We start from the raw sequence: 18,348 nt of genomic DNA, 5'->3' as shown, positions 1-18,348 counted from the left end.
GGCTCAGTAGCGTGGTCCATCCTTTTGTTCAAGCCCTGAGATAGCAAAGCAGTCCCAAACCACGAGGCTCCCTCCATCATTTTACAGAGCTAGGATGAGGATTTACTGTTGCTGTTCATTGCCTGTCTTCCTCTAAGTGTAGCGTGAATATTTTTGCTAAAACGTTCAGCTCTTATCTCACCTATCTGCAGAATATTGTCCCAGATTTATTGTGGAACATCCAGTTTGTTTTTACAAACTTGAGACGTGTCTTATAAATGTAGATGTCCCTGCGGGTGTTTTGCCGTTAGCCTCGGAATTTTTTTTAACCTCTCTCAGGACTGCATGTTGTGCTTTTGATTTTTATCTCGATCTTTGCTTTACACCCAAATCCAGGGAAGCTGCAACAGTCAAGCAATTTTTCAAATGCCCCATGATCCTTATCCAGCTCTGTGCATCTCTACAGAGCTTCTTCCAAGATCCTGTCAAAGTTCTTATCAGCATGGTTCACACCAAACAGTTTTTTTTTTTTAAAGAACTAGACTCAGTTGGTAAGATTTGAATTCCTGTATTGATAGAGAGAAGCATGCTTCTTCTGGTAGTTTTTTGTGAAGACATAAAAACTGAAATCCACCTTCTCCAGCCTGTTAAAAGCCCCCTCCACTGTGTAAGTTCAGTAAAGACCTGAAAGGAATGGCTGTTTAGTTTAGTTAATGTGATTTTAGCTAAATCTGATAGAAATCTTTGGAAAAAGAACTTTCTTTGTGCAACTGTCGTCTGTAATTTTAAAGACAAGCATGTATTTTTATAGGATAAACTACCATTTCATTGCCTCACAGGTAGGTTTTGAAAGAATATATAAGCAGTATAGTACTGTACTGTTATATTATTGTTATTCTGCTATACTATAGTATAGTATAGCAGAATTCTGGATGCTGCCTGTGGACATACTCAGGTTCACTCCAGCAGAGGGGGTTTCTAAGTCAGTTGTATGTTCAAAGAATCTATTGGTTTCCTGAAGATGTACCACTATGTGGCTGGAATGGAGTCAACACTCATTTACATTTAGACAGCATTTTTTCTTTATTTGTGCTTACATCTTTTTGATTGAGTGAATGTTTTTCTGTTGGTCTACTAGATGTTTTTGTAGATTTATAAAATGAGTTATTCTGATATCAAGTTCTCAGATTTGAACACACAAAAAAAAGCAATACTATGTTCAACAAAACCATTGAGAGAATACTTATAAACAAAGGTCCTTTCTAGTTGCAGCAGGGATATGAGGAACTGACCTTTTGAATTCCACAGTCTTAAAAATCTCTGTAAACCAGCTCCACAGTCAGATTTTTAATGTGCACAACACTTCACAGGTTGCACTTGGAGGACAGTACCCCCGTAAAGGAGCACCATCTGCCTGCCTGAGCTCAGATTCCTGTTTGTCGGGGAAGATCAACAGCGAGTTCTGCCACAGAAAATGATCAGATCACTCTTAATTCCAGCTGTCACATGAATGAGGCCCGTTCCTTTGAGGTGGCATTATTTACTTTAAGGCCTTCTTTTCCTCCAGAGTGCCCTCCTACTGTCCTTCATTCTTGTAAATCTAAGAGATGAAGATCAGGATTTCACCTGCAGGTAACGGATGGCATGTCAATGAGACGGAGAGGCTGCGAACTGACAGACTCAAGCAGTGTCATGGCTCTTCAATCAAAGCCGAGATCCCTCCCTGCACAAGACCTAAGGGAAGAAGAGACGCATATTCGTCTCACAGACCCTGTGACAGGGATTGTTTACCAATAGCGATTTATACTGGAGCATCAACCGCTGTATAGATCTGAACAACTTTTAGATTAGAAATGAAAATAATAGGAAAAACATCAACCACCATGTTGCAAAACAAGATTGCCTTTTACAACTTGGGGCTACAGAGCTCCTGGTGGACTATTAAAGGCAACAAAACCCATCTGTATCAGCTCAGCAGCTGTGATTCCTGAACTTTCATACACAACCCAGAGGCTTTCTATGAATGCTGCTCCTGATACATTTCTCATATGCCGTACATGGATTTTTTTTTTCCCCTTATGGTGAACCAGCATAACCTAAGGGAGATGAACACAACACGTCTACTGTTTTTATTAAATCACAACAGTATCTTAAAGCATTGTCGATGCAATTCAGCTATAACTTTTTCCTTTCCTTTTTTTCTAGGAGACCCCAAGAGCTGAAAGTGGCCGCCACAAAAGGTGAGACTGCCTTTTCTGTTTTTTAAGGCTGTGTGGACATCATTTGTCTGCCTCTGCATCACCAGTAATGTGTCAGGGAAATGAATAGAAGCAGCACCTTGAGTTATTTGATACAAGGCAGATTTCCTCTGAAATTATCTGAGAGCCCTTTTTTTTTCCTTGATGACACATTGTTGTTTTTTTCCTTCTGTATAGCAGTTTTTTTTGGCTGTTATGGTTCAAGGAGGATGATGGGTGTTTTCAGCAGTAGTTGACAGGACACCATCTGGACCTTTGACACTTTGCTGAGGCCATCTCTTCCCCGCTGGGGCTGGCAGGGAGTGTTGAAAGCGAATGACTTGCTTTGAAAGATTTTGAGTCGAAAATGAGTGGGTCAGCATGGTCAGGTTTGCTCTTGCATTTGATAAAAAGTCGATGCTTATTTAGTCTTTCAGCAGACTGTGTTAGCTTTTATCAAAGACAACATTGTGGTTAAAACACAACTAAAAAACATTTACACTTCATATTAGTGAATTGCTTTTACCTTAATATACGTATAGCATGTATTGGTTTAACTTACTTTGCGTCCAAAGTGAGCAGTTGTGGTCCACCCCAAGCGTGGTTCACCAGCTGACACTCATCTGTCCTTCTAATTGTGGCTGCTGCCCTCATCAGCTGGCCTTGCTACACTTGGACACTCTGCACTTCTGCAACAGATAGCCTGCCAGGTGGGCTTAGCAGCACAAGATGGCCGAAAGAGCAACAGTACACGTCGCAGTCTGACTGACGATCTTTTCAGAACTGAGCCAAAGCTTTTGCATTGTTGCAAAAAGTGTTGGAATGCGTCTGCCTGAAAATCTGAGGATTTTCTTAAGATGTTGGAGAAACTTTTATTTCTCCACCTGTGAAAAAACAATGAAAATAACTGAAAAAAAAATTGACTTTTTATCAGGAATTAGTGACCTTGATTTTCTATATGTTCTGCAACTCTTATATTCCAACCTATGAATTAATATCTCAGCAAATTCCTCTTGAATATTTAACATTTTAGCAAATACTAAGCAGTTGGGATGATTTATTATTGTCTGGAAGCTTCAGCAGCGTAAAGAGTGAAACTGTTCTGAAGTAAAGGTAGAATAAATGAACAAACATCCATTAAAAAAAATGAGTTTAAAACAATGATCTATATTCTTCAACATGGTGACATTTTTTTTTTAAACTTTACGGTTGTTGACTGGGCAACATGTCTGTCACATTTTTAATTTCGGTTCACCTTTTTTGGTGATTGGGCATTAACAAATAAAACAATGGTTTTATATGTGAAAGTGAAAATTGTAATGGCTGCAAATGAAAATACCTCAAAGTAAGCATACAGTACTAAAATGAAAGGAAGCTGTTTTGACATTTTGATAAAAACTCACAAGTAAATGTAATTTCTTTTTTCCTTCCCTGCTTGGCTTATGAACAACTGAATTCCCTCTGCTCACTGCTGCCCTCATCCTGACACTAATGTTATACAGACCAATTGGGAGGTTCACATCCAGAAATACAGGCAATACTTACAGTAGCAGTTAATTAGATGAATCTGTCTACCATCATCTGTCTAAACTCCGTCCAGATTAAAGATGTCCCATGAGTGGAGCCATTTACAGACTGTCTTCACACCTAAAATCCACCCACAACTGCCAGTATAGGATGGCAGTTCAACCAAATGTGTGTGCTTGGACCACACGCCTATATAGCTTTGAGCCTGGGAAAATGGACTTTCTCCTGATTGTGATCTCATGAATCTCTCCTAAAGCCCCCTGCCTTGCAAGGTAATACCACCTTACCCTCTGCCATAATACAACCTCTGGCAAAAAAGAATATGGAGGGTTTTAATTCAGCTGTTTATTTTGTCTGGAGAAAAAAAAACAGAATAAATTGCAATTATGACACAAAAGTAGCTTCAATGGCATTTCTGACAACTTTAATTCTTTGAATCAGATCCCAGCTCTCTTATATATCAGTTGATAGATCAACTTTGTATATTATTGACTTGTTTTTTATCACATGTATCATTAGGTGACAACAGCTGCAGGTCATAAAAATGCTTGATCTACCACTAACTAATGTTTTTATGTGGGACTTATCAACACCTTCGCAGACTGCAAAAAGAGACGTCTCAGCATGTGAGGACTTTCCGAGGGGGAAAAAAAAAAAAAAAAAAAGCTTTCAAGTGTCAACATTATTCATAAACGGAGGCACATCTGCTGTTCATTCTGGATGTTCTATTTTGAAAGTTCCTTCTACATTTCGAGAAGAAAAATGAAAACTATAAAAGCAGCTCATCTTTGCCAGCTCAGGGGGCTGGAGAGATTGTAGTGTTGACAACCAAAGCACACCCCTGCCTGTTGAGAAGGCTTAAAAGCACAGCAGCATTTGAGATGGCAGAGAAGCAACTGCGTCTTCAATCTAGCGGCTCTGAGTGGAAAGATGTTTCTGTTTTGAGTAATATTATGTTTCAAGGCCAGAAAGGCTGTAAATCAGATAGTTTAGTATTTTGTGGTTTGGCATGGAGTTGAGTCCTGCATCAGCGCTTGAGTTTGCGGAGAGATGCTGTTACCTATGGCTGCTGCTGTTACTGGCTCTCCTGTTTGTGCTTCCCCCTCCCTCCTGCAGAGGCTCCTGCGAGTGTGTGATTGGCTTAGCCCGTCTCTTCCCCCAGACCTCACTCTGCGGGGTGCTAATGGGCCACAGTGTGATATTTAGTCTCAAGGCCATGGATGTTTGGGCTTGACTTCAGCACCCGCTGTGCATCCTGGTCCTCTTGTGTGTGTTGGTTGTGTCTCTGGGTGCGATCAGGGACGTCTTGAAAAGATGACATGCACGCATGTAGACGAGCTTTTGTGTTTGGATTTCCAAATAATGCATTTGCTTTAAACTTTGTAATGTATACACGTGTGTGTGTGTGTGTGCACGACCAGTGCACTTTGTGCTCATGCTGATAAAAGAAACTCTGCCTTGAAAAGTCACAACTAGAGAGAAGATGAAATGCACTTTGTCTTGGTCTAGGTGAGCACCAAGGAGAGCATTCCAAGGACTCCCTCTTGATCAAAAGAAATGGCTGCTGATACGTTTGGCTAAAAAGAACAAAGCAAAATAAGCTGTTGGCCCTGTAAATGTCATTGTACAGAACAATGCAACCTCTACGTGTGTGTGTGTGTGTGTGTGTGTGTGTGTGTGTGTGTGTGTGAGACAAAGCACAGTAGCCTTACTGGGAAAAAAAAGAGTAACAAATTTAGATTTTGCCACAAACTTGTAGCTTTAGTCGGTCTTTACAAAAACAAAGCCATGCTGCTTTTAGTTGGGCGATATGAAAATGGACAGCTAGACATATTTGAAAAACAATCTGCTTATGTGTTTAGCTGTTAAAAATATTTCTCCTAGATTTAAGCACATTGACATTAGACTCACACATTAGGAAACTCTTTGGCTATCACTGGATTACTGGATGGGAATTACTGGACATTAATGATAAAAACACTGCAAATTAATGCATAGCATCACTGGAGAAATTGGCAATTTTTCTGGCTCTTTGGCTCCCTCTACAGTTGTGAGTTGTAATGCCACTGCCTGAGCCCCGCACATGCACAACTATACATGTGAATATGTTGTCATACTTAGTGGTTGACAAAAACACCTTCAGAAGCCACCAATTTATATGAAAATTGGTTAATGTTACAGGGCATAACAAGAAGAAGACTGCATATTTTCTTGTATACTATGATATGTGATATGTGATGAACACACGTCGGCCAAACAAATCACACGACAGAACAAGACACTTAATCAGTTATTGCTCACTGATGGTAGCAATAAAGCTAACTCTGCTGCTGTCTATCATTCTGTTTTTTTTTTCAGTAAATGTTAATATTGTGTTTATTCTTGTCCCGTGTCTTGCTAGTATAATTTATAGTGTCTTTCCCCCCCTCCAACTAGTATTGGCAACAGTGTATTCAGTGTATCCTGTGCTAAAGGAGATAAGAAAGGAAGCATATAAGCAATGTTTGTGTTTGGAGGGTTCAGGAGCTCTTACATGGCTGACACTCGTTTCACTCAGTTCCTAAGAATTTTCTACTTGCAGATGTAACTAAATCCTTCTCTGTGTAGCTTTTCCCATTGGGCACATTCCACATCAAACCTTTGAAAAAATTTCACAGGAAAAGAAAGAAAGAAAGAAAATGACTTACTCTTATTTCCTAAATATGCTGTATTTTTAATTAAGTTTCTATATTCTTAAATTAAATGAAAAATAACACATCAGTAGTTGATGGCATTATATGCTGACGTCTTAAGTCAGACAGTGAGTTTTAGAGTTATTATTTTTCGTATGTTTAATTAATGTTTAAAATTAGAAAAGAAGAGAAAAAGAACCAGTTTTCTCTGTTGTGACAGTTTACATCGACACCTCTCCCACCGCTGCCTCCACACCCCCAGTTAAAAGTTCTTTGTATAGTCTTCTGATAATGGGGACATCATATCTGGCACATTTTGAGGAGAGTGCAGATGGAATAAAGGAGTTATATTTGTTCTTTGTCTTGCCAGCAGCTTTCCTGTCTGTTTCAGCTGAAGAAATATGCCAACAGCCCCTTCAGACAGCCCAGTGAAGCCCGCAGACTCCCCAGTAATTTGATTCTCATGCGGGGAGATTTTATAAACCTGTCACAGTTTGCTCCTATCAGCGAGGGGGGAGTTGTTGCAGTCGTGGGGTGCAGAGATAGCAATTTGTCCCTGTTTCAGCGTTGATAATTGTTAGAATAAGGTCCGTAAGAAAATAAATTGCACATGAATATTCTTTTCCAGCCACCACAGTCTATGCACAGTGAGTGAAAAGTGAAAAGGAGATAAGGTTAATGTTCTACTCGAGCAGCGCTCCAAAACCTTTGAATCCATTTTCTTCTCTCGGCAACTGTTTCTTAAGAACAGTGACACACACTTGCCACTGCCATTCCGGGGCCTATTTGAAGTTGTAATATGTAAATTGTTTCTTAATCAGAATCCTTTTTGCACCAAAGTTGCAAATCCTTGTCGGCCTCTTCTCCATTAGAGGAAGAAAAGGCAGAGGAGTGTTAATAATGCATGCCTAATTGAAAGGGCAAATGCGCAGAAGATATTCCCACCTGTTCTTTTGATGATGGATGTGTCATCCTATTGAAGTTTAATAATGTGTCCGTGATTCATACCTTCAAACAGCCTCGGCGTGAATACACTACTGGACAATTTTGAGGAGACAAAATGAAACACAAATTTCACTCTTTATAAAAATTTATAAATAAGTTGTAATTAAGAGTTTTATAGTCCCTCAAAGCAGTATTAATCTCCTAAAAACTCATCTAATGCTCCTAAACACCGTTTATTTGAAGGTTTTTGCGAAATGACATTGAAATGGCCTTGGGGTAGGACTTTTTCATCATTTAGTGGAATGGGAATCTGGTCCAACCCACATCTCAGCTCTCCAACAGTTCTCCGAAGTCTCCTCCAACTCTGGAAAAACAACCGAGACCCAATGATCAGGGTTGCCAACTCACTCTCAAAGTGCAAGATTCACAGTCTTTTCATAGAGCGCCCGCTGGTACTCACTTAACTTTTGGCAAGACGCCGATGCACCATACAGTCTCTCTTGGGTCTCTTTATTAGTGACCGCTGTCCCGGAGGTCAACAGTCCATACACACAGCCAAGTGTACCGAGAGACTCGCTGCTTGAGAGCAGAACAGAGAGAAAACACATAAAAGAGAAGAAATAAACCAACATGCCTTCTGGTACTCCTGGCTTTAGAATTAGTTTAGTGGCTAACCCGAGGTGTTTTAGGGTCTCATTTGCAAAACAGGTGTCCTCTTTGGTGCTTTTGATGGGACACAATGTCTTCACATGAACTTAATCCACGTCTGTTGTATTTTAACATCTTGAAGTGAGACGTGCAGCCTTACAGAATCTGATTTCTGATTATCGCAGCCATAACCGGAACATTTCAGGTCTGCCATCTATTTTGCGGCAACAAGAGCAAAATACACCAAATAGCTTCTCCAAGATTGCGCTCATTTCTCCCGTAGCTTGCCAGCTCCTGATTTAATTACGTTTGTTCCTCCCAACGTTCTACATGGAACATACCAGCTGTGTAACCTTTCTGAGACCGTAGGCGGAGCTCTATAGGTTCAAAGCAGAAATCTTCAGCGATGGCATCATTGGCTGGTTGTGTTCACATAAAAAGCAAGTTACTGGCATGTTACCAAAGTTTAAAACTTAAAGGTATGGGTTTTTTTTTGTTGTTGCAGCTCTGTAGGACAGGGGTCTGAGGAGGAAGTTGGCGGGAACAACAGACAGCGACACAACCGTCACGGCAGAGATGGAGGAGCTGCAGGGCCTGGAAGTCTGGAGAAGAGGCTGGAGGAGCTGGAGAGGGTAGGTAGACCGAGCAGCTGTCAATCACCTCATCGAGGCAAACGTCGACCTTAAAACACGGGTACCCCGGACAGATTTCTGTTCTGCTTTTCGACAGAAAGGGGAGTAAACATAGGCATCTGCTTTGAGACTGGGCGCGCTCATGCTAAAGATGAGCCGCAGCACGCACATGTCGGCAGGTTAATTTCCTTCCTGCTGAGAGAAGGTCAGCGCCTGTTGTTCTTTAGAGATCTCCGATCTTTCCCTGTCAAACAGACGTGATATTTACTGAACATCTGGTGACTGTATCACTGTGGTCCACGGAGTTTGTGAATTTTAACCAATGCTTCTTTGGTTTTTTTTAAGTAGGCGTCAGACCTTAATAGGAATACTACAGATATTTCTTGGAGAGGTACGGAAAAGCTGTACAACAGACATTAGAGACTATCCCTGAATCAAGCCCATAGCAAGGACTCTTAAGGTATACAGTAAAGATTGAGTCCAGATGCCCCCGTGCTTCTAAACTCAAAAGGTCTGTTAGTTTTCCGTCTCATTAAAAAAGACAAAGCTTTTTGGGGAAATTGAAAATTTTTCTGAATTTTAACTTTACCTCAAACTGCTTAGTTTTTGTAACTGGCAATTAAAAGAAACGTATCCTTTTATTTTTAGTGTAAAAATGCAAAATCCTAAATAAAGATATTCAGTAACAATATTTAGGATCTCACCTCAGTGCCTGCGGTGGTTTCTGCTTTCTTGATCAGGACTAAACGAGCACGATTTCTTCTTCTAATGAGCCCGTAACTCATCTCCAGGGTGTCATTTACATCTTGAAGACTGGGCAGGGAAAACCAGCATGTGAGAGCAAATCCTAAGCACGACTTTCGTAAGTTTTCCTCCCTGTATCTCTCCCACAGATCGTTCGAAATCTCAAATTGAAGAGCTGTTCGGTTGACATCTCCTGTAACAATCAAATCCTATCAATGTTTCAGTGCACTGTGACTCGCACTAGATTTTCAACTTAGAGCCACAATAAAAAGAGCTTTGTTCGGATGAATTTCCAATTTGAGTCCTTTGTGCAGCTGCCAAAGTTCGGATTTTCCATCTGAAAACTGCAGCTTTGTCCTGACAGAAATTCTCCTATATGATGTTGAAGAGATGACCTTTAACAGTGCAAATATGTCTTTTCCTTCAACACCGCTCCTATCAGACACTCCACTCCTCTCTGCTCCCACTGCAGAAGCTCGACTCAGAATCAAATGTCACTTGGGGTGGCTTTCGTGAAAGGGTTTTTAAAGTAAGTAATTCTGTGACCTACCTGACTTCAGCGTGAGGTGTTTCTCCAGGTGAAATGAGCAGAAATGCTTTTGAAACAATATTTCACGCTCTTACTTTTGTGCAGGCTGTTTCTCTCACAGTCAGACATGCACTTTTAAGTCCTCAGACATAGCTGAAAGCCCTCACAACAAGTGCATGTTGTTTGTTATAGTTGCGCATGTCTTACAGAGACGCCTGCTTTCAAAACTCAAGTAATCTTGAGTTGGAGCCAGGTCAGAAGAGAAGAGACATGTTTATCCATTTAGAATAAAGGCTTTGCTGTCAGTTCTGTGTTGGTTTAAGAGGAGCAAGATGTCTGTTCAGGTGTCCTCCAGAGAGAGATTCAGTAATAATTCAAAGCTGCAGTTATCTCCCATTAAAAGCTGGGATTTATAAGGTTTTTCTGTAAAGCAGATTTATATACCAAATCATTATATCTCGCTTTGTACCTGCACAATCGGTTACTATGTAAACAATTTCAGGCTTACCTGCAACGGAAAGAAAATTGAGCTTGGGAATGAAAATCCCGGTCTGATCTTCATTTCCATCATAAAAACAGCAATTTGAAGATGTGTGCATATTAATCTAATGTGTGTGTAACATGCACAGTGTGGTTCGGTCCCTCAGTGAGGAACAATATCCATTTATCTCCCTCAGGCCGTGGGAGGAGCAGACAGTAACACACTAGCTTTTAAGTACAGTCTGAAAGATGCACAAAAGTGCTGCATGAAGGGGACATTAACTTTTGGTTTGCTAGCATTCTGGGTAGATTTAATATTGTGGGTTTGAAAATGGAAATGACAAACTTTATCTAAACTGCCTCGTTTTCAAAAAATTTATCCCCTGTGACCAACTGATGCAGAGCCGCAAGCGCCCGGTAGCCGATGGACCGGTTACATTTAGAGGTGATATGGTTACAGGCAGAGGAATTCTTTTTCTTGCTTCCATCTACTGTCCGTTTTATCTGGGTCTGGGTTCTGGTTCCAGCAGGCTGATACTCTTTCCTGTAGCTCCTCTTTAAACTTTAAATCCCAGAGTCGGCGTGGCAATTTGTATGAAACAACATACAGCTATGCCCAGAATTATTCAGTCACATGCCACGTTTTCAATTTTTTTTTGTCAATTTGCTTTTGGGATCTTTTTTGTTTGAAGATCAAAGGCCAGGTTTTTCTGCTGAGTGCCTAATGCCCCCCCCCAGAATCTTTTTGTCGTCTTCATCTCTGAAAATTCCCACCAAGGCCATCCTGATGAATCAGAGCAGACGCTCCGCTGGACACTGCACAGAGCTTGCTGTAAACCAAGGATGATTTCATTACAAGACAGGCACACAAAAGCTCATCTGGGCAAAGAAGAAGTCCTTCAGTCTTCAATTCTGCGGTCAGATGAGACTGTATTGAGTTGTTTGGGACTCAGCTGTCATTTGCTTAAAGATTATAGATGCATTCAATCCCAACAACATCCTTGAGGTCCAGCATGGTGATTGGTTGGGACTCTTTAGGCTTCAAATATTTCATAAACTAATAAAAGGTGAACGGCATCATGCGAAAAGAGAATCGGAAAGAAATTAATTCCAGATCAAACTTGACTGATTTCAGTCTTTCAGTTACCTGCCAAGTAACTTGATAATCTGTACCTCAGATAGCAGTCACATTAAATATTGATTTAGGCTTTTCCGTCACTCAATCATTTAAGAGGCATCTTAATCAGGTGGTTAAACTAATACCCAATGTCACTGCAAATTACAAGACCTAAATGCTCATTTATTAATGTGTATAAAGGCTGAGTTTTTCCTTTCAGGCAGCAGTTCTCCAGTTTCTTAGTTGTATACCTGTGCTAAGTACAGAAGACTCCTTTGGTGTTTTGTGTTTGTAAAACTAAACGCAGTCGAGCACTGCTTCTGTTTCCCGGTGACGTGAGCTTTCCTTCCATGTGTTTTAGGAGCTGGCCAGGGAGCGTCAGGAGAACGCCCGGTTGCTGAAGGCTCACCAGGACAAAGACGATCTCATCGGGAAGCTGAAAGAGGAAATCGACTTGTTGAACAGAGTGAGTGAAGCATCCATTATTTTCTGCTCCGATGTCGGATATTTTGAGCGTTTCTTTGTGTTTGCGTGCGTGGGTGGCTTGTGGGGGTTGTAAATCCTCATCTGGCATTTTACTGGGGTGTATAATAGGTTTACATTTTCTTGCAGTGCATGAGGATTTGTTGTTTTGTAATTTGAGATTAAAACAGTGCAGCCACATTAATTGTGATATTAGAATTCATATATAAAAGAATGCACAAGAAAATGAACTATTCCGGGCTTCTTGTCGTCAGGAAACTGTAAAGATCTGCAGTCCTTCAGCAGTTAGAAAAATGACCTGTGACTATGAAAGCAGTATGGAGACTGAGGTGCAAGTCAAACAATAGTCCAATAGTTTGGCCTTTAGAAACACACAGCCCAAAAAATTCCAACTTTCAAACCTTACTGTGCCATTTCATATTCAGTAAAGTACAGCCAGGGGCCAAACTAAATGATCACCAAATTACAAGCTTGCCAGCTTCACCCAATCAGTGTGGTATTGTTAGGTTAAATGTGGTGGAAGGCAGAGATTACAATCAGCCACCGTTTAGAACAAAGACTTCATTTCACAGCTGGACTTCCCCTGGAAAAGGTGGTTTAGAAGTTCACTGTACACAGCAGGACACATTTGAATCTTTGTTATTAAATGAATCCCCAATCAGGCAAATGTTTTCATCTGTAGCGAATGAACATGTTTCAACGCGGTACTCGAAAGGTCACCCTCGAGTGTTTCCACCTTTTTACATGTAGGTATTAAACAATGAGTTATTATGACTGGATTTTGAAGCCTTCTGCCACATCTGCACAATTGGTGGGGTTCTTTCCAATGTAAACTGTTGATGCTGTGTTGATTACAGGCCTGGTAGTAGTGCTAAAGGTCAGACTTGATCTCTTACTGCCTTCTTCATAATAAAGACTTCTTGCTTGTCACAATAAATTACCTGGACAAATATCTTTGCATGACAAGACACCCGGCCAAAATGCGATTCATCTGTGTGACCTCAGTTCTCCATTTCATCATTTGGACATATATGTAATCTGAACATAAAAATATTCATCATGACGTGGCTGTTTATTTTGTTAGGAAAGTGGGATTTTTGAGTAGAGTGTTCCAGTCGATCAACTGATTTTCAGCTTGAGCAGCTCTTGACTGGTGGCTCGCAGGTAAGGCTCAGGGAATATTAGTTCTGAAGTAAATGCATCTTGCGCACAGATACAGCTGCACCCTTGATTAACCCCGGACTTTAAGACAGAGGGAATATTGAATGAATGAATGATCTTTTCCACTGTATTAAACCCCCAGATGTGTGTTTGCTCAATCTCATCAACAGTAATGGATCATGCCCGAGATGTCATGAAATAATTTGTACTTGGAGACCTACAACTTTATCGGAAACATCCCAAAAAAGCGGCGTTAATACACTGAGAGCGGATCACAACGTTCAATGTAGCTACAAGAGTAAGGAGAGAACAGGTGTGATCCTCACAGCTGGGGGTTGTCTGTATTACAGAGCATAACCGTTCAACTAGAAAGCTTCAGTGAACAAAGTATGGGTGTAGCAATAATTTTAATCCTTCAAAAAGTAACGGCAAAAACATCTTAGACGTTGGTGTGCGTCATCTTCATTAGCCAAGCAGTTAGCGTTAGCTACTGCTAAATGAAAAAAACAAATGGGGGGGGAAAAAGAAGATTTTCATATTTCCCTCGTCATATTAAAACCCTGATGGAAAGTGGTTGCTGCACATACGCAGTCTCTTCACTAACTGATGAGCGGGCGTGGCTCAGAGGTCCAGGACTAGCAGAGCAGGCAGCGTGATGTAAATTTAATGTAAACTTTCAAAAAAAGGGAAGTAAAACAAAAAAATTTCTTTGCTCTCAAAGCTGCGATCCTTTTTACAACAGCACAGCGAAGGGCCTGTAACCCGGAGCAGTTTTTGAAGAAAATTTATTGGCGATTATTTATTGGAAATGTTTATCATGAAACATGCTCAGCTGCATTTAGCATTAAAATAAAAATTGTAGAAGCTGAATTGGCAGGTTAGCCCTTTGATATTCTGAACTGGACCAAGAAAACTACAATCTGTGTTTCTTTGATCAGAGTCGAATCGCTGCACTTTTTGTTTAAGCTGCATTATCGTGATCGTGCTGAACGTAAACTTTTGCAAACCCAGTTCTGCCTCAGAATGATCAGAGCGATAACAAAGGCTTTTCTCCCACCGTCGTCTTCTTGTGCCACAGAAGACGAAGAAAGTCTTTGAACCTTTCAACTTCCTGCTGCTTTAGAAGCTGGACAGATTTCATTTGGGAAAATAAGCCTAAGCTTGGTTGTTTGAGCATATCTGAATTGGTTCAGCTGAGGTATACTGGAGCTGAAGTGATATAATTGAGTGTAATAAAGAAAAAAGAAAAAATCTCCTTTCTTTCTGAAGAAGTCTATGGCGCCCCTTTGGGAAATCATAAAAACCACTTCAGCAAGTGTTGCTCTTGCAATAATTAGCTTTTGACAGGTTTTGTAACCCTGTCTTAAGCTATGCGGTCATGAACCCACTGGCAGAGGTCATGTGTGTTTTTACATCTGACTTCATGGTTTGGAGGCCTGTTTCCTCCTTACGGTGCGATAGAGCCACACGCGTGTTGGCTGACGTGTGTTTTTATTCGCTGATCTGAGGGAAACTTCCCCCGAACCCTCTGAAACCTTCATTCATTTTCACCCCAGACTGTCAACAATCTCTCGTCAACTTTCAGCCTTTGCCACAGTTTCCTGGATCACTCGTGGGTGGCGGAAGGACATATCTTTTTTTGGGGCATTTTTAAATGCAAATATGGAAGGAGGGGGGAAAATATGTAAAAAAAAAAAAAAAAAGACTGGCATGGCTGAAATATTCAGAGAGAATAGGTCCTCGCTGTCCCCTGTGGAGCCAATCAAATCCAAACGGATCAAACCCAACAAATACAGCGTTTTTAGAAAACAAGTCGACTGGATGTTGCTGGGCAATTATCTGGATGCCTTTGTTGTTATGATGGACACTACACAACCCATCTGCAAACACAAAGGGCGCAATATTGCAGGGGGCATCGCTCTGATAGCATCGGAAGGACGGGCGGCTGGTCATAACAAAAGTGCTTCATGTAAAGACGCAGCGAGAGGCATCGGAAATGTCTCTGCTGCAGGGTCAAACAGGAGATAACAGCTGATCCAGTCGGTATCTCTGCAGAGGAAGATTGAACCCTCAGTCAACGTGGAAGTTTACTTGGAAGAGAAAGAAATGATAAAACTCAGCTGGTGGATGTGCATCTCTCTCTAGATAAGCTTTTAAGAAAGAAGTTCGATCTGGCAGAGCTTTGTTATGAATGCAGATCAGAACATCTATCCAATGATAAAGAGGGATACACGTCAAAGGAAAAACTTTATCTGTCTGTTCAGGAGATACAGAACAACATCTCTATCCAGCAAATGCTCCTTTTAGTTCTGTATTCCTCAAAGAAATGTCGGGGTCTTCAAAAGAGGATTAAAAAGTCTCCTGTGGTCATTGTTGGGTCCAAACTGTATGCGCAGTGAAAAAAACAACAGTTAGAAGTTTTGAGGAGCTCAACAATAACTCGTTGAAAGTAAAAAAGTTCTCTGTTAAGCATATGCAGCTAATTCTAACTCCTCCTTCTCTTATCTCATTTTTTTTAATGCATATCTGAGCAGTTGAGGCCACCGGTCCAGTAAAAGTGGCTCAAGTGAAAAACAAGTGTGGAATAAATAACTTTAAAAAAAACAAAGCAAGAACATAATACATCTAAGCGTTCAATTTGATACAATTATGAAGCCCACACAAATGTTAATTTTTGTGTTTGAAATAAGTCATATAATTAAAATTACCCTTTCAAATGTATAAAAGTTGTTGTTTTGGGATATATGAATGGGGAAAAAACATTTACTGAGGGAGATACTAAACAAGGAAAAGGGAATTTCTTAAAATCACACTCAACAACTTGGTGATGCAGAGTGATTTACATAGAACATAAAAGCATAAAGTAAAACACAGTGAAGTACACTGCAGGGAAAGTTATTAATCAAAGTTCTTCCATTCGGTCACACCAACTGATGTAAAGATGATCTCCAGGTGCAAAGCCACAGATGAAGAGGTTTATCACCATGAACCTTCCTCACTGTATAGCTCACACGATGATGGTGAATTGATGCCGGACATCTTTTATTTTACAAAGACTGTTAACGGTTGGGGTGGAAAAAATAACAAGTATTTTTGAACTCTTAAAATTGCTTCGCACATGGCTCTAATATTTGGGATTTTTCGTTCATTTCGATTCATGTATGTTGGTAACCTCTTCTTGGATTGACATTGTGTCCCCAATTAGCTCCTTAAGACCAAGGACTGCATATTCTGGCGGACCTGGACCTCCTCTTTACAAGCAACCCCTTCACACTTTTTCACGATGTTTTCACATCATCATAACAGAGATTAAACCTACAGACACTTTAAAACTAACCCATGAAAGTCAAGCATCCGCCTTTTTTTTTTCTTTGCTGTTTTGTGAAGTAAAGACGACATGCAGCATGCTAAATGTATGACTTCTTTAGCGTGACTTTTCAAGAGTCATTCACCTCTTTCCCAACAGTCACGACAGCTGATGGAGGACACAGAAAATGGGGTGGAGGAGTGTCAGTTTGATGAGACAGCACTATGACAACTTGAAGCCACTCTCATTTGCATCTAATTGATGTTGTTAATGTCTAATTTGTTGCTCTCTAGGCCAGCTGACCGAAAGGGGAAACCTGACAGCAAGTAATGCTTGTTTTAACTCTCAGACAAACACAGTAAAAACCTGATCAGGCCCCCTGAAGGTACAAGCTGTTGAATATTCATGTGCGGCAGAAGGTACAAACTCACAGTGTGCTGTGCCCTCTTCACAGGACCTGGATGACATTGAAGATGAGAATGAGCAACTCAAACAGGAGAACAAGACTCTGCTGAAAGTGGTGGGCCAGCTGACGAGGTAGAACTGCTCTGCGGGGCCCAGACGCAACGTGGCGGCACCAGCCTCCCCCTGACATCCAGCTCGGGGTCGAGTCCAGCAGCGTGGCCTTTTATCTGTTAGATTCTGTGTCTTTGTTGGAGGTGAGACTCTAAACTGGTCGTCCTCAGAGGCCCACAGCCTTAATGAAAAAAACCCATATATTCCATTTGTTGTGAGAGTGGAGCTTAGCGGTGGGGATTGCCTGTCATCTTATACATATTTAATGTAAATGTATTGTATATAGCTCAATTAGATTGTTCATTTTTCCCCCCAGTTCTGATACAGTCTTAAAAAAAAGATAGATACAATGAATGTAAGTGCTGTTAAGACCGAGCACACGAAAACTTGTTTAAAGGCTCAAATGTAGACATTCCCAACCTTCACGAAACACTTAGTCACACACAAACTTTAAAAGAGCTCCAGTGTTGCGATGTCTGAATCATCTCTGCCATCGAGGACCAAATTCAACACCACTACTGCTACAGCATCAGCAGCCAAAGTGGGGATATAGTGCCATGCGATGCACGTGAGACTTTTTTTTTTGTATTTTTTTTTTTTTTTGCGATGGTTAAAGCCTGGTGCTTTATTAATGATCACTTTCTTCTGATAACTTCTTGGTACATTTTAATCCAGCGGGAGCTACTACAATAAAGCAACAAAGAAAGCTTAAATGAATTATATGCTTTATCCATTTCTAGAGCAAGATTGTGAGTTCCTGTCATCGATGAAATGCTTAGGGATATTTACAAGTTATCTGATAGATGTTCACCTCTGTAAAGCAACTAAAATGCATGAAGACGGCTACAGAACTGCATTTTCTTGTATAATAACCAAATGAACTGAAGGAATATACTATTATAAATGCGTTTCTTGTTTACTGAAGGGAACAGGCTTGGGTGGTTGCAGCGTTTCTCCGTCTGTATTCATATCATTTTATCACAGGGAGAAGTTGCTCGTTGAGCTCCTTCACTGTGGCAGATAATCTTTTGTTGGTCAGTCGTGCCTTCACATATTTTGGGGGGTAAAGATCAGCCCCTTGCAGACACTGACCTATCTCTCTTTCCATTACATTATGCATGTACAGAAGATCAAGTCATTTAATAAAAGTTTGATTATCTCTCTCCTCAGTCGACTCGCTTGTGTTCATTAAGACTAATTTGATGTGACGATACCATGCCACTGAGTCGGTAATGCAATGTGATGGTGGTGGAGGCATGGAGGGGTGGGGGGGGTAGTTTCTCCTCGTAGCTCTCTCACACACACACACACACACCGCTGATGAGAATTCAACATGTCAATCACTAACCTCACTGCAGCTGGGACGTGAAA

General features: G+C 40.8%; 1 protein-coding gene across 1 annotated transcript in view; it reads left to right on the top strand.

Moving 5' to 3' along the window:
• pawr (PRKC, apoptosis, WT1, regulator) overlaps positions 1-18,146 on the top strand; it is a 60,875-nt gene extending 42,729 nt beyond the window's left edge. Inside the window, exons 4-7 of the mRNA XM_075471535.1 lie at positions 2,185-2,219; positions 8,514-8,640; positions 11,872-11,976; positions 16,916-18,146. Coding sequence (XP_075327650.1) covers positions 2,185-2,219; positions 8,514-8,640; positions 11,872-11,976; positions 16,916-17,002 — 354 coding nt within the window. The 3' untranslated portion in view covers positions 17,003-18,146. The remainder of the gene's footprint in view (positions 1-2,184; positions 2,220-8,513; positions 8,641-11,871; positions 11,977-16,915) is intronic.
• The last annotated feature ends 202 nt before the right edge of the window (positions 18,147-18,348 follow it).

Source organism: Odontesthes bonariensis, chromosome 8 (genome assembly GCF_027942865.1).
Source record: "Odontesthes bonariensis isolate fOdoBon6 chromosome 8, fOdoBon6.hap1, whole genome shotgun sequence".
NCBI lineage: Eukaryota > Metazoa > Chordata > Actinopteri > Atheriniformes > Atherinopsidae > Odontesthes > Odontesthes bonariensis.
The sequence above is the reverse complement of the archived record's forward strand: the minus strand, read 5'-3'. Positions and strand labels throughout refer to the sequence as shown.